This window comes from Myxocyprinus asiaticus, chromosome 30 (assembly GCF_019703515.2).
Source record: "Myxocyprinus asiaticus isolate MX2 ecotype Aquarium Trade chromosome 30, UBuf_Myxa_2, whole genome shotgun sequence".
Lineage (NCBI taxonomy): Eukaryota > Metazoa > Chordata > Actinopteri > Cypriniformes > Catostomidae > Myxocyprinus > Myxocyprinus asiaticus.
The window spans coordinates 10,397,819-10,412,635 of NC_059373.1; the positions used below are offsets into that span (position 1 = coordinate 10,397,819).

At 40.6% G+C, this 14,817-nt stretch overlaps 1 protein-coding gene across 5 annotated transcripts; it reads right to left on the reverse strand.

Annotated features, from left to right (window-relative positions):
* Positions 1-391: 391 nt before the first annotated feature.
* On the reverse strand, positions 392-14,052 carry LOC127421522 (uncharacterized). 5 transcript variants are annotated; one of them, XM_051664620.1, is made up of 3 exons: positions 13,342-14,052; positions 12,948-13,005; positions 392-7,080 (listed from the first exon to the last, which is right to left on the reverse strand). In XM_051664620.1, exon 3 carries the CDS (start codon positions 6,234-6,236, stop codon positions 1,692-1,694), a length of 4,545 nt encoding a protein of 1,514 aa, XP_051520580.1. In that variant the 5' UTR covers positions 6,237-7,080; positions 12,948-13,005; positions 13,342-14,052; the 3' UTR covers positions 392-1,691. The 5 variants fall into 5 exon arrangements, with proteins under 5 accessions (XP_051520580.1, XP_051520576.1, XP_051520578.1 ...); XM_051664616.1 differs by having other exon boundaries at positions 12,948-13,050; XM_051664618.1 differs by having other exon boundaries at positions 13,296-14,052.
* Between the last annotated feature and the right edge of the window lie 765 nt (positions 14,053-14,817).

Below are 14,817 nucleotides of genomic sequence, written 5' to 3' on the forward strand. Positions count from 1 at the left end.
ATGTTCCGTATTTAAACTCATTAAACTTTCGCTTGGAGACACTGAAGAGAAACTAAGCGAACAGACGGTTGTGTTCCTCTAACACACCAAACCATTGCACCCATAAGGGCATTCTTCCCTCCACCTCTAATAGTGTGTGGCACTTTAGAGGGCATGTGCCAACAGGTGAGCTGTAAACAGCCCCATCCCGCAGAACACTGCACCATGGCACCAGGTGTATAACACCTGGCCGTATCCTCTCATTTTAAGTTTATAAATCATTTAACCTACATGCCATAAAAAACAATGAACCTAATCTGCTCATCATCAAGCGGCTGAGCTCCACTTCTCATAAACATTCAGGGGAAAAAAAATCATAATAATTCAACCTTTACAAATACTCCAAAAAACTGTATAACATTGTCTATCTTTTATTTGCTTTCTGAGGTACTCAACATTTCTGTTGGCTCAGAAAAAGAAAACAGTTGTTTAGTATTTATATTTTGTATTTGTTTATGGAGAGGAAAACATTGGGACAGTAGAGCTAAGTAATGTATTGAGAATGAATACAATAGTGTTGGGAAAGCTGGGCTAAACTGTGGTTTGGGTTAAACAGATCAAAAGGGCAGGGAACAAAAATCACACTGATACATATATTCCCCACATCTTACAATGACAGACCCTGCCACATACCCACCCACCCCTAAAATAGAAAAAATGATTAAAAAAAGAACTTATACTTTGAATAATAAAAAAGAAAGAACAACCGTTACATAATAAAATATAATACGCATTGTACAGTACAGACTGGCTGGTTGTTCCTCTCTCCTTCTAGCCAATCTCGCAACCAACGACATTAACACTTGCCATAGAAACACCTGCAAAGGTTCATTACATATTTAAAAAAAATAAAATAAAAATAAAAATGGTGACATTAAACACAGGAACATGGCATTATCAACACCATTCTGTCCCCTCCACATCAGCGCTGCAGAATATTTTGCACGTTTTGACAGTTTTACTGCAGAGAGTCCTGATGAATAATCTTTGAGACCCCGTTAAATTGAACATTGTGTCTATTGATAAAAGTTGTTTTTAGGGTATACACACACTATGTACTTTATTCTGCATCCCAACCAGTAACGTTCAGTTTCAGGTCAAACATTTGAATTTTAACATGAAGACAGCAAAAGGGGGGAAAACAAAACACGACACCACAAGGAACAAAAAGCTACGTATAATTGAAAGTAAACAAAGGCTATACCTTTAAACTCTGAGTAAGGGGGGGAAACTAGTTTAGAGAATAGATTGTTACTGTTCAGATTAGTTCACTTTCACTGGTATGCATCCATCATTGCAGCACAAATAAAGTTACGAAAATACATAGTGAATGCATTTATAGGAGGATAGAGATGCTACCATTACAACCAAAGGTGCTACCAAAAAACAGTTTAATATTCTAGAATAATCTTCCCCTTTGGAGAAACCGTGTTAGAGATCCATGCCTATAATGGATGGTTCTTTAGGTACAGGCTTTTTTTGTTAACTGAGTCTTTTACTTTGAGGCACTCCCTTGGTTAAAATCAGACCACACATTTTAGGAGTCGAATGTGTGGTAATTTCCATAACAGTCCTCTATGCCTACTTTCACGTTAACATTGCTTCCAAAACATCTGTTTTAAGGACTTTTATTCTTTTAGATGTCCATTTATTTAGTGCCTGTACCCTGTCACAACTGTTGATCTTTCAATCTGGTCCTCTGCCCTCTGAATATTAGTCCCCTTTATTGAAATGCTGCTTCCTCTACTAACACACCGACAAGCAAATCGGTGGCGCTGCAAGAGGGTGCCATTCCAAAAGCGTGAGGGACATCGAGAGCAAGAGAAAGCTCCTTGAGAGAGGTGGTAGGCCCGATGACGCAGAGCTGACACTAGCCTTCTACAATGCTTTCCACAGACTATGCAGCGTAGACGAGCCTGACGGCCATGTTTTCTTGGTGGATGCCTGGTTACGCGGTGAACTGAAAGAGTTATACGGCTTGTAAACGTGGTGAATGGACAGACGGGACAAGAGTATGACTTTAAGGGGACTATGAGAGACCTCAGGCCTCTAAACCTTAAGCTCCCCACACGCCACATTCCTCCACCTAAATTTATACCAAGCCCTCCTCCAGTAAACTTGGCCCACTTTAGCTGAGCTAGCCACTTCTTCCTTTTTCGCTGCTGCTGAAGCCTGCATTTCTTCCTTTTTAAATATATATGCCTTCTGGCAATTTCATGAGCACTGAATCCACTGATTAACTGCGCACCACTGGTAAATTTATATTTTTTCTTTTTTTTTTTCTTCTTCCGCTGGGTGGCATCTCCTGTGGCCTGAGGGCTTTGTTGTAGAAGTTGGGACTGCATGGGGAAAGGGTGTGGTTGCTGCTGGTGTTGAGAGTGCTGGGGTGGTGAAATGTGGATATGAGGTGGAGTGGAATGAAGGGTGTTACTTATACCCCCTGAATAAATTAACTGCCCCTTTCCGCTTGTTGGTTGTTGAAGCTGGAGGGGACCCATAGAGGGGTTTGAGTAGTGCAGATGTTGGGGGTGTGAAGAGACATTTGAACTGTGATGTCCCGACTCAGGAGTGTAGAAGAGTGGGGAATAACCAGCAGGCTGAGGATGCTGTGTGTGAGCAATGGTTGAGTGGGGCTGTTGTACTACATGACTTCCACTTTCAGGCGTTATATGAAGGAGAGCATTGGCTGCAGCCTCACTCTCTGAGACAGATGAGGCAGTTCCAATAGACTCACTTCCTGTTGGTTGTGTTGTTGGTCCAGTACGGGCCAAACCATGTTGAGATAATCTATGTCTGGTCAGGCTATTGGAGTAAGAAAAAGCCTTACCGCACACTTCACATGAGAAAAGTTTCTCCCCACCATGTTCATGAATGGCTTGGTGATGGGCAGTCAGGTGAAAATGATGGCGGAATGATTTCCAGCAAATCTCACATGTGTATAGCTTAGGAGGGGGTTGGTTGCTTGTGCTAGCATTAGACTCTTCAACTTTATCCTGAGGATATGAGTAATAAGCGCCAGGGTTGGTTTGATTGCCATCTTGATTAGCGGGTGCCCCTTGATTTGCAGAAGGTTTGCTTTTACTCTGCCTCGGCTTAAAATCTCCCCTTAGATGCAGCTTTTCATGCCTTTTTAGACTCTGTGCATATCCAAAATCTTTTCCACAGAGGGTGCATTTGTAGTTCTTCTCCCCCGAATGAACAGTCTGATGTTTAGTTAGGTGAAAAGGTTCTCGAAAGTCTTTTCCACAGATGTCACAATGAAATGGCTTTTCCCCTGTATGCACACGTTCATGTCGACGAAGTGTCTCGCGCCTGCTAAATCCCCGCCCACAGACAGTGCATAAATAAGGCCTTTCTGAGCCATCTCCACCAGCACCACTCTGATTGTTTCTCCGACGTTTCACTCCTTCTCCTGGAGCCCCACCAGGTCTGGGCTCTCTTTTTTGTCTGGGCTTCCGTGGCCGCTTGGGTTTGGCATTAGGATTGGCATTTTGTGAATTAGGCTGCTGTTGGGTTGGGTGAGATAAAGGTATCATTGATCCACTTAGACATTCTTCATTCCCACCATTTCCTGCAGATGTAGAGGAAGAGGTACCCATGGACCCAAAGCCAAGCCCTCCTAACAGACCCCCAATGATATCCCTTCTTTCTTCTCGTCCCCCATTATTGTTCATCTCAGCAGGCAAGACAGAGGCAGCAGCAGCAGCAGCAATGGCAGACATGGCACTACTGGTGACTTCATCTTCAGAGTCATCCATAAGAGAGGACAGAGGAAGATGAGCTTGTTGGTGATGGTGCTGCTGATTTTGAGGGTGTGGATGAAGTGTTGGGGCTAAAGGGGCTTTTCTGAGGGCTGGACTTGACAAGCTGTTGCTACAGGAGTCTCCAGAGTAGGATGATGGGTTACCCTGTTGGCGACGGTAGTCATCGACCCTGTATGATGTTTGGTAAGGATCTCTTGAATACTCAGGATTATACTTCTCAGGATTATATTTCTCTTCAGTTTTGCACACAGGATTTTGAGTACCACTTCTTCCTTGAGAATACAGACTGTCACAGGACATCCCTGCTCTGCTATCCTCGTTTTTGCAAAATACCAGTTCTTTTCCATCACTCATTTGTCCACTTGGGAAATCATTTTCAACCTTGCCCTCTACTGAACTTATTGAACTACCATCACTGCTTCTTGATCTCCTCCCTGGCTTGCCACAGTTACCAGAGGCAGCATGGTTAAGCAAAGAAGTGCTCTCTATAAAGCAACGGCCACATGCTGGGCAGCGGTAGGGCTTTTCTTCATGAATTTTTTCATGTCGTGTTAGAGACTCTCTGCGGTTGAATGAACGCTCACAGACAGAGCAGGCATATGGGCGAGCTCCAGAGTGGATGATACCGTGCTGAAGTAAGTGTCCTCTCTTCTTGAACCCCTTTCCACATTCATTACAACAGTAAGACTTATCTGGACTTGAACAAGTGGAAGACATTGGGTCTGGATTCTGCTCATGCTGGTGGTGAGCATTTTGAGAAATTCCATCCTGTGTTGAGTGGGGGAGCTCTGACGGATGCTGATGACTTGGATTTGTGATTGTGCTGCTTCTACCATTACCATCTTCTTCGTGGCAGCGTATGTGTCGCCGAAGGCTTGGGAGATAGGAAAAAGACTTGCCACACTCTCCACAATGAAAGAGAGCTTCTTGCTCAGGCTGTGTGATATTTGGAGTCATTGATTGCTGGCTTTCAGGTTTAGGGTTCTGAGAGATATTTGATACCAGCACAGAGGCAGAGTTTGAGGATGGGGCAGAGGAAGAAGAGGAGGAGACAGTTGAAGAAGAGGAGGATGGTGTTGGCGATGAGAGGATGGAGGAGGGGTCACCACCAAGACCCCTCATACCAACCCCTCCACCTCCTCCCACAAGACCAGAGGACCCATCATGACCATGTGCCCCAGAGCTGCCATGGCAGTTAGCACCACTAGTACTGCTGCTACTGCTACCATCTGTCTTTCTCTGGGGCAGGTAGCCAGCCATGGCTTTCTTTCTCCTGCTGCCACTACCTCCACTTCCTCCAGCCCCAGAGCCACTATCTCCTTTCCCCTCATCCTTTGGTACAGATAGATGGAGTGGGAGTGGCAAAGGCAGGCCTGCTTCTTGTTGCATTAGGGAAGCCAGCTGATTAGAGGAAAGAACAGGGATGCCTTGAAAATCAAAACCACCAAGAGGAGATGGTTGGGGGGCAGGGTGAAGAGAGTGGTGTGGATGGGCATGGCTGTGCGGGTGAGATAATGCATGAGGTGGCAGCTGCTGCTGCTGTTGCTGGGGCTGGGGGGCTGGATGGCCATGGGTGTGAGAAGGATGAAGGGCAGGAGGTGGAGCAAGACCTGTATTTGAATCTGCAAGGCCAAGATGATTATGGGGACCCTGCTGGACTAGAAACTGTTCCAAACTGGCATTTGTGGGCACTCCAGAAAAAAGGTATTGGTTTGCAGCAAGCATGCAACTGAATTGCTGGTGTAAACTCCTTGCATCTGACTGAGCTCCAACTAATCCAGCCACTGAGTTGCTACTGCTGGAGGGATTATTAGAAGTGGTGGTTGAACTCGAAGGAGAGGGTGAGGAGGAGGATGGTCCAGGAGATGGCTGAGGAACAGAAAGGACAGGGTGCAAGGGTGGTGGAGGTGGAGCAGATGTTACAACTCCTCCAATTACACCAGAGCCTCCTCCAGTACTGCCCCCTGAAAAATCAAAACGCCCCATTCCTGAGTGAAGCTGCTCCTGGGCTAGAGCTGCCTCAGCCGGGTGAAATGTGCGTAAGAACTGTGGATAGCCAGAGGCAGAACTGCCACTCCCACTGCTGCTGCTGCTCATCTTGCTGGATTTACGTGTGCTCTGTGAGGATGAGGACTGAGTTTGTTGTGGAAGAGGTGGAGGGGGTGCACTCATTTTGGCAAATATGGATGATGAATCAGCAAATGCATTACTTCTAGATCCTTGAAGTGAGCCAAGGCCAAGCCCAGACAGGAGGCCACCTGAGGCTTCGCTCTGTTGTTGCTGCTGCTGTTGAAGCTGCTGCTGGTGGTGCTGAAGTTGGACTTGTTGTTGGTGCTGCAGTTGTCTTTCCAGCCCCAGTCCTTTGAACTGGTGAGCCTGGTGTCCACTGAGCATTTCTAAAATGTCCATAGGGTACTTTCCAAACTGGAACATCTCCCTCTCACTGTTGAGGGGTGTTTCTTAGATGTCTTCCCTGCTCCCTTGTTACTGCAGCAAAGTGGACAATGCTACCTAATGTAATAGATGTGCAGAGAAATGTGGTGCTAGGGCCACTAAAAATCAAGATAAAGCTTTAAAGTAATCTGCTAGCAGCTCCAGTTTTAAAAAAAAATGCTGTGTGAGAGTAATTTATCTGATGTTTGACTGTCCATCCCAGATAAACAAAAAGAGTTCTGGATATAGTAATAGGCCACTTATATGTGTTAAATCTCTGGAAGTCTTGGATTAAATAATAATCTATAAATAAGTGACATTAAAAAACAAAACAAAATGTGGTTCACAATGTCATGTAATAAACATAGGTCTGTGTTAGTAAATCTACAGTTAAAACAAAAGTTTGTCAACTAATACCATTTCAAATTTGCTTCACAAAATGTGTCTATCACTAAAAAGCAATTAATTTAGTGTTGAAAGCCACTTAAAATTGAAGTGATGAGGGAATGTCTTTGTTTCTTGATATTCGTGTATTTCTTTGACAAGTCCCGTTAGAAATGGTCCCAATTTGAGTTTCTCTCAAAAATGTCTTCATTTAAATCTAACCAACTTTTTCTGATGAGCAACCAACTTGTTTTCAATCATTCGAATCGGAGCGAAACAGGGGAAAGGCCAGATTGTCCACAGGGCATATCCAACCTCTTTCTTAACTTCTTAGCTGGAAGACCAGAAACACAGCACAGTGATATGACCAAGTAGTTCTTTCTTGCTCCTGACTGTTGTCGTCCTGTCGGTCGTTGTCTTCCTCCTGTCCGGTCGTCGCCAGTCCAAATCTTTAAAAAAGCTGAGGTGAGAAATAATATAAGCCTTTGAATCTAAGCATGAATATTTCAAAACAACAACAAAGCATGGTACAATCAAGTCATGAGAAGCAATGACTATCACTTGCAACTGAAAAACGAAATTTAGCCATAGCATATTATTCCATAACCCTAATGAACAATCCCTTTTAAGCATAGTAAACTCCTAGTAAAATGAGTCGATTATAGACTTCATAAAAAAAAATAACAATAAATAAACCAATCCAACCATTACCCAAACCATAAATGTTTTAGGCTACTACTGAGAAGTTACTTCTCAGTATTACTAATTACTAAAGGAATTAAAGGAATAGTTCACCCAAAAATGAAAATTCTCTCATCATTTACACACCCTCATGCCATCCCAGATGTGTATGACTCTCTTTCTTCAGCAGAACACAAATTAAGATTTTTGGAAGAATATTTCAGCTATGTAGGTCCATAAAATGCAAGTGAATGGGTGGCAAATTTTTGAAGCTCCAAAAAGCACATATTGCCATCCTAAAAGTAATCCATACAACTCTAGTGGATTAATTAATGTCTTCTGAAGTGAAACGCTAGGTGTAAGGAATAGATCAATATTTAAAAAATATATTTTTTAATAAAAATGTTCGCTTCCGGCCAGCTCGTTGACGAGGTTGAAGTTCAAACTTGAGCGTGAAAGCCTCCTCTGCATAGATATTCATATGTACTTACCAATGATGGCTATATTGTGCTTTTTGGAGTTTCAAAAATTTGGCACCCATTCACTTGCATTTTATGGACCTACTGAATTATTCTTCCAAGTTTGTTTGTTTGTGTTCTGCTGAAAAAAGACAGGCATACACATCTGGGATGGCGAGTAAATGATGAGAGAATTTTAATTTTTGGGTGAACTATTCCTTTAACGATCATGATGGTCAGTTGACTGAACTGCTGCGTTATCACTAAATCTTACGTTTGTCGTTCATGTTAAGCCTTGCAAACTTAAAACATTTGGTTTTCTGTGCTGTATTGAAAGCTGTTTTTGCCAAATCTAATGTTTTAACTTGTCACCAAGGTAACATTAACTAGATGGCTAACATGAGGTATTGAAATTGCAAGAATGACTTGCAATTGTCTTAAGTTAGAGGCATCAGTAAGAATGGATTGAAAATTTCAAACCAATCAGTAATGTTTTGCAATGCTTTCCAGCGTGTTGTGAATTTATAGCCATAATTGTAGCTGTATAATTTCCAGCTATCACTGCAAAATTGAAAACCCATTTTTAATTACTTAACAACTTGTCAAGAAAACTTGACATTTAATGGAAAATATTTTGGTACATATAAAATACACTACCGAGAATTAATAGCAATTTTTTGTGGTGGGACAGTGAAAATGTTGGCAGGGCTATTACTAAAACTACGGGCTAGGCAGGATTTTATTCTTGCTCACCCAGTCAGGCCCAATTTTTACTTGCCCTGCCATCATTTTCACTGGCCCCACCACAAAAATTATAAATGTTATTTTAAACAACATATTTTATATATATGCCAGATTTAAAAAATATATATTTATCATTAAATGTTTCCTATACATAAAAAAAGAATAATAATTTGCAATAACAGCTGGGAATTAAGGCGTGGTCACATGACACTTTGTGCTTCAGTCATCACGATTAGGACAACAACAAAAAAATACTGTTGCCACAGCTTTGATTTTTTTTCTTAAATAAATTAAATTACATTAAACAGCAGCTCTCATGTTAAAACTACAAACAAGTAAATTATTCTTTCTGACCAAAATTAAGTAATGTTTTGCCCATGCTTTACTTCCAATTTAAGGGTTTTCACACTTAAGTTCTCTTTAAAAAATGATTTACTTTTATTATTATTGCAGTAAACAGTAGTAATATATTTCTGTAATAATTTAGCAGGTGGCAATGCAAAACGATCTTAAGCCTTTACTTTTATGTAAAAAAAAATAAAAAAAATAAAAACTGAAGGAAGTGCATGTGTTGTTTCTCTTGACAACAGTTTTGGCAGGCTCTGGTGCTCCATCCAAATATGGTGAAAGGCCTTAATCTCCTACTCGACCCACAAAACCCTAGTACCATGGATTTACCTTTGATTTTTGTTAGACACTTGTAATGGCCAAACATACCTGAAATTACTCAAATGTGCAATGAGGTTAATCTGAAGCACCTTTTAGCACATTCAACACAAATTAGTGACGCGCACGAACCTAACCAAACTCCAAGCACAGCTGCTGGTGTATAATGAGAGCACAAGATGGAATTCATCGCTATTGAGCACAGAACCGCTCTAAAACCGCTGTAACACCGCACTGCAACCAAAGTTTATTCAGCTGACTTGCTGCGTAATCAGTTAATGGCTGAACAGACAGAGTTATTGAATGACTGGATTTTCATCATACCTCCACATAGTCTCCGAAGGCAGCATGTTCCAGCTTTCTGATGCGACCCTTGTATCAATCAGAGTGATATATGAAACATACTCATAAACATCTGTGGTTCCATATGTTAGTTCGTGTTCGAAACTGAAAAGTGTTTGGTCAGTGGCGAACTTCTAAAGAGAGCTTGATTGGTCAGGTGAGGTGAAAACAGAAGCTTGTGATATGACCTATCATCTTTAGACAGGCTATTATAAAAATAAGCAACAATTTGCAACTTTGTCTGGCTGATCATTTCTGCTTGCTATCTCACTAATATCGCAGATGATTATGCTTAATTAACCATGAAAGGCAGAAATCGTGACTGCGATTAAAATAAGATTAATTGTGCAGCCCTACCTGAGACGATCGGAGATAATTTGCAGCATTCTCATAGATGACATTATTCTTGCAAACAGTTTTCAGACAAATGAAAGAGAAAGAGCGAAAACTCTTTACATGTGCTTGTTCCACATGACAGGCTCATGCTGCACGCCTGAATCAGACGGTGAATCAGACACGAGCATTGACGGTTTTCTTTTGTCTGTTCTTAAAAATATAATAACGTGTGTTTCTTCAAGCATGTGTCTGTGACAAACAGCATTTCTTGTCATGCATCACTCCGAGACATCTTACAGGTCGTCCGCCTGTTGCAGGTAGATGAGTAAAATTACCCAAACATGAAATACATTTGGATGAGGAGCTTGCGAACTGGATTCAGCCTCGTTGCAATTTGCGGGTGGCGGGTGCTAGTTTCACACCCTGGGCTACTGTTTAATATATTTGGCGTTTTCCCAGATCCATGGTTTTGCCATTTCCCAATATTGTCGATCATCGTCTGCCAATAAGTGTCGCAATCGGCATCGGGATCTTTGCAAGACATCACCGATATCTGATAACATCGTCCTATTGCCCAGCCCTAGTGTGAACCCTCTAAGAGTAGCGCAAGTCTTTTTATTGGCAGTAGAAAATGTGCAAAACATTACCAAATTTTGGTAAAAAGGAATCACTTACTAGTTTTTTGTTTATCATATCACAGTTCATATCTTAATCGTAGTATTTTTCTAAATAATCGCAATTATGACTTTTTGTCCAAATTGGGCAGCACTAGTAAGCAAATTTGTGACACTATGTTAAATCCTGTTTGTACATAAGGTCAGATAGATTTATTTGTGTCCATTGGAACTCTTTGTAACATTTTAAAATAATGTAGAGATAACATGGATCATTACGTTTTAATCTACTTCAAACAACTTTTGGAGGCCATGCCAGCTCACGTTGTCATTAATACAAAAGTGGGACATAATAAATAAGCCTAAAATGAAATTCTGAAATTAATTTTTCAGAATTTCACTCAAATTGTTATGCTGAGAATATAATTTAAAATAAAAAATAATAGTATTAAATATAGTATTAAACAATAAAAATAGCAAAATAGAGGCTTTTTAACCCAAAACTTTACTTATTACTCATTACATTTACTCACCCTCATGCCCTGCCAGATGTACAGCTCTGGAAAAAAATTAAGAGACCACTGCAAAATTATCAGTTCCTCTGGATTTACTATTTATAGGAATGTGTTTGAGTAAAATGAACATTTTTGTTTTATTCTATAAACTGACAACATTTCTCCCAAATTCCAAATAAAAATATTGTCATTTAGAGCATTTATTTGCAGAAAATGACAACTGGTCAAAATAACAAAAAAGATGCTGTGTTTTCAGACCTCGAATAGTGCAAAGAAAACAAGTTCACATTAATTTTTAAACAACACAATACTAATTTATTAACTTAGAAAGAGTTCCGAAATCAATATTTGGTGGAATAACCCTAATTTCCAATCACAGCTTTCAGACGTCTTAATGCTCTCTACCAGTCTTTCACATTGCTGTTGGGTGACTTTATGCCACTCCTGACGCAACAATTCAAGCAGCTCGGCTTTGTTTGATGGCTTGTGACCATCCGTCTTCCTCTTGATCACATTCCAGAGGTTTTCAATGGGGTTCAGGTCTGGAGATTGGGCTGGCCATGACAGGGTCTTGATCCGGTGCTCCTCCATCCACACCTTGATTGACTTGGCTGTGTGGCATAGAGCATTGTCCTGCTGGAAAAACCAATCCTCAGAGTTGGGGAACATTGTCAGAGCAGAAGGAAGCAAGTTTTCTTCCAGGATAACCTTGTACATGGCTTGATTCATGTGTCCTTCACCAAGACGAATCTGCCCGATTCCAGCCTTGCTGAAGCACCCCAAAATCATCACCGATCCTCCACCAAATTTCACAGTGAGTGCGAAACACTGTGGCTTGAAGGCCTCTCCAGGTCTCCGTCTATCCATTAGACGATCAGGTGGAGGATCGGTGATGATCTGGGGGTGCTTCAGCACTGGTAGAGAGCATGCCAAGACACATGAAAGCTGTGATTGATAATCAGGGTTATTCCACCAAATATTAATTTCTGAACTCTTCCCAAGTTAAAACATAAGTATTGTGTTGTTTAAAACTTAATATTAACTTGTTTTCTTTGCACTATTCAACGTCTGAAAACACCATCTTTTTTTGTTATTTTGACCAGTTGTCATTTTCTGAAAATAAATGCTCTAAATAACAATGTTTTTATTTGGAATTTGGGAGAAATGTTGTCAGTTTATAGAATAAAACAAAAATGTTCATTTTACTTAAACACATACTTGTAAATAGTAAATCCAGAGAAACTGATCATTTTGCAGTGATCACTTATTTTTTCTGTATGAGCTGTATGTGATTTTTTGTTTCTTCTGCTGAACACAAACAAAGATTTTCAGAAAAATATCTCAGCTCATAAAGGCAGCATAAAAATAATCATACAACTCCAGTGATTAAATCCATGTCTTAATATAAATCCAACAGATAAATATTTAAGTAATTTTTCACTAAAAATGTCCACTTGTTTCTTGTGATTCACATTCTTCGTGAATATCGAATATTATAGCAAAAAAGGACTTAAATATTGATCTGTTTCTCACTCACATCTATAATATAGCTTAAGAAGGCATGGACTGAACCACTAGGGATTGCTTTTATGCTGCCTTTATGTGCTTTTCTGAGCTTCAAAGTTCTGGCCTCCATTCACTTGCATTGAATGGACCAACAGAGCTGAAATATTATTCTAAAAATCTTAGTTTGTGTTGTTCAGCATTAGAAAAAGTCATACACATCTGGGATGGCATGTGGATGAGTACATTTAAATTTTTGGGTGAACTATCCCTTTAACATTATACCTGTCATAAGTAAAAAAATAAAAAATAAATAAAAAATGAATAAAATAGGGTAAAAACATTTAATTGCAACAGCACTAGGTTATGTAATTATTTAATGGGTGCAAACGTCAGCAATGCATACACTTGACAAGAAATTCTTGAAGGTACTATGAAGATCAATTTTATAATTGCAATTGCACTTACCAATGTCTTCACAGCTTGAAGTAAAGGCGTTGATGGCTCTCCGAGATGATTTTGTTGACTGTGAAGGGAGAAGAGCCGGAATCACTTTTTCAATCACATCCCTCTATGAGAGACCAAAAAGTTTCGAAATGTAAATTAGAACAAAATGAGACACGTTTAATGTATTAACAACTTTGCGACAGTATTCACTGTTTTTATTTAAATGCATGCATGCTACTTGCTGCGTAGGGCCCAACGAGATGTCAAAAAGACCGAAACGTAAACAAGAAAGTGACTGTGAGTGCAGACAGTCCGTCAGATGTATTTGGGCTCACTAGCCTCTTAGCAAGCTAAATAAAGACGTCGTACCCTTTTACACCACAACAGAAAGCATTCAAATGCTATGCAGTCACACCTGCTCGTGAACGAAGAAAGTCCTCTAGGAGAGTAAAGCGTGAAAATAACTTATGCGAAAAGGGCGCCGAAAGCGTAGATGTGCACAAAGGCGGTTTCCGATTTCAGGTTAGCAGGTCATTTTTCCTCATCCCGTGGAAAAACACTCTCGCAGGCCTCTCCATCGTTCTCGATCCGTTAAACAAACTCCGATTTCCGCTGACTGCGCGAGCTAACGTTCAAGCTCGCGCGACGTAGTTCTCGTCACAGGATTTCAACCTAAACTGTCCTTACAGTCCGTTTTCCTCGTATTTTTTAACGGATAAGGGTCGGCCAAATATTTTCCGCCCCGTGTCAATTTTTGGTGCCCCCGTCTTCCTTCGGGTACTTCTGTTCCCCTCACAGTGGTCGTTTCCGGGCAGCGATAAAAGTTCCGGGTGGTGTTGCATGGTAAAGCGTCCGACATTACTGAGCTAATCCTATTGAAATCAGTGTGTAATAAAGTGAAAGCACAGAAAAGCCTTCTTTTGCACTAATTCAAGGCTTTATTCAATTTTGCACTGTAGTTTATTGAGGTAGGCTGGAAGAAAAATAACATGTCATTTTTGTAAAATACCCTGAGAAGCTGTATCTTGCAGCTACTCGTAGCGTTTATTGTATTGGTTAGCTCGCGCAAAAAAGAAAAACAAACGGCGCGTGGGGATTGTAAATATTGCATTGCTTTATGACGTAGTAATGGCGCATTATCAGCACACACACACGCGCGCGCGCGCGCTCAAAAACGTGACTTCTCAGCTCTCTCACGCCGATGACTGTTACAAAATAACCGCTCAGAACAGCTGTTCCGCACATATGCCAGGGCAAGTAATTAGAACAGTTATTTTTCCTTTCGAGAACACGACAGAGGGAGAGTGCAGTCCAGCACAGGAATGTATTTTAGAGAGTACACAGGGCACAGCACCTCACTGAAGCCATTTTGCCAACATGCCGCCGTCTCTCCCCCACCCCTACCCGAACATAAGGTCCTCGCCCACCCTGCCCCTCAAAATGGCGAGTGCCGATGATGCCTCGTCCATCTCCCACAGGAATCCTAAATGACGTTGATTCTTTAAAACAATAAATAGAGTATATCATACAGTATTATTATACACTAAACTATTTGAAGATTAAATAAAAGTATTATTTGACGTTTTAACCAAATGAGGAGAAAAACGCTAGGACATAAATGCATATACACAATGGGAAGATAAAATAGTTGAGACCTGAGGTTTGTAATGCAAACAAACCTTAAACATCAATATGCTGTAATTCATAGCCATTATTCTCTCTCTCGCTCTCTAAAAACGAATTCAATTTCTGTTAGTGGTGAGAATTTTATTTCAAAATAATAAAGTTCTTAGACAGTAAAATTTTATGCAGTTGTTATTTCAGAAAATTTACAAGGTATGTTTACCTCATGGCATAAAACATGTTAATGTCTTCACAAAAATACTGTAAA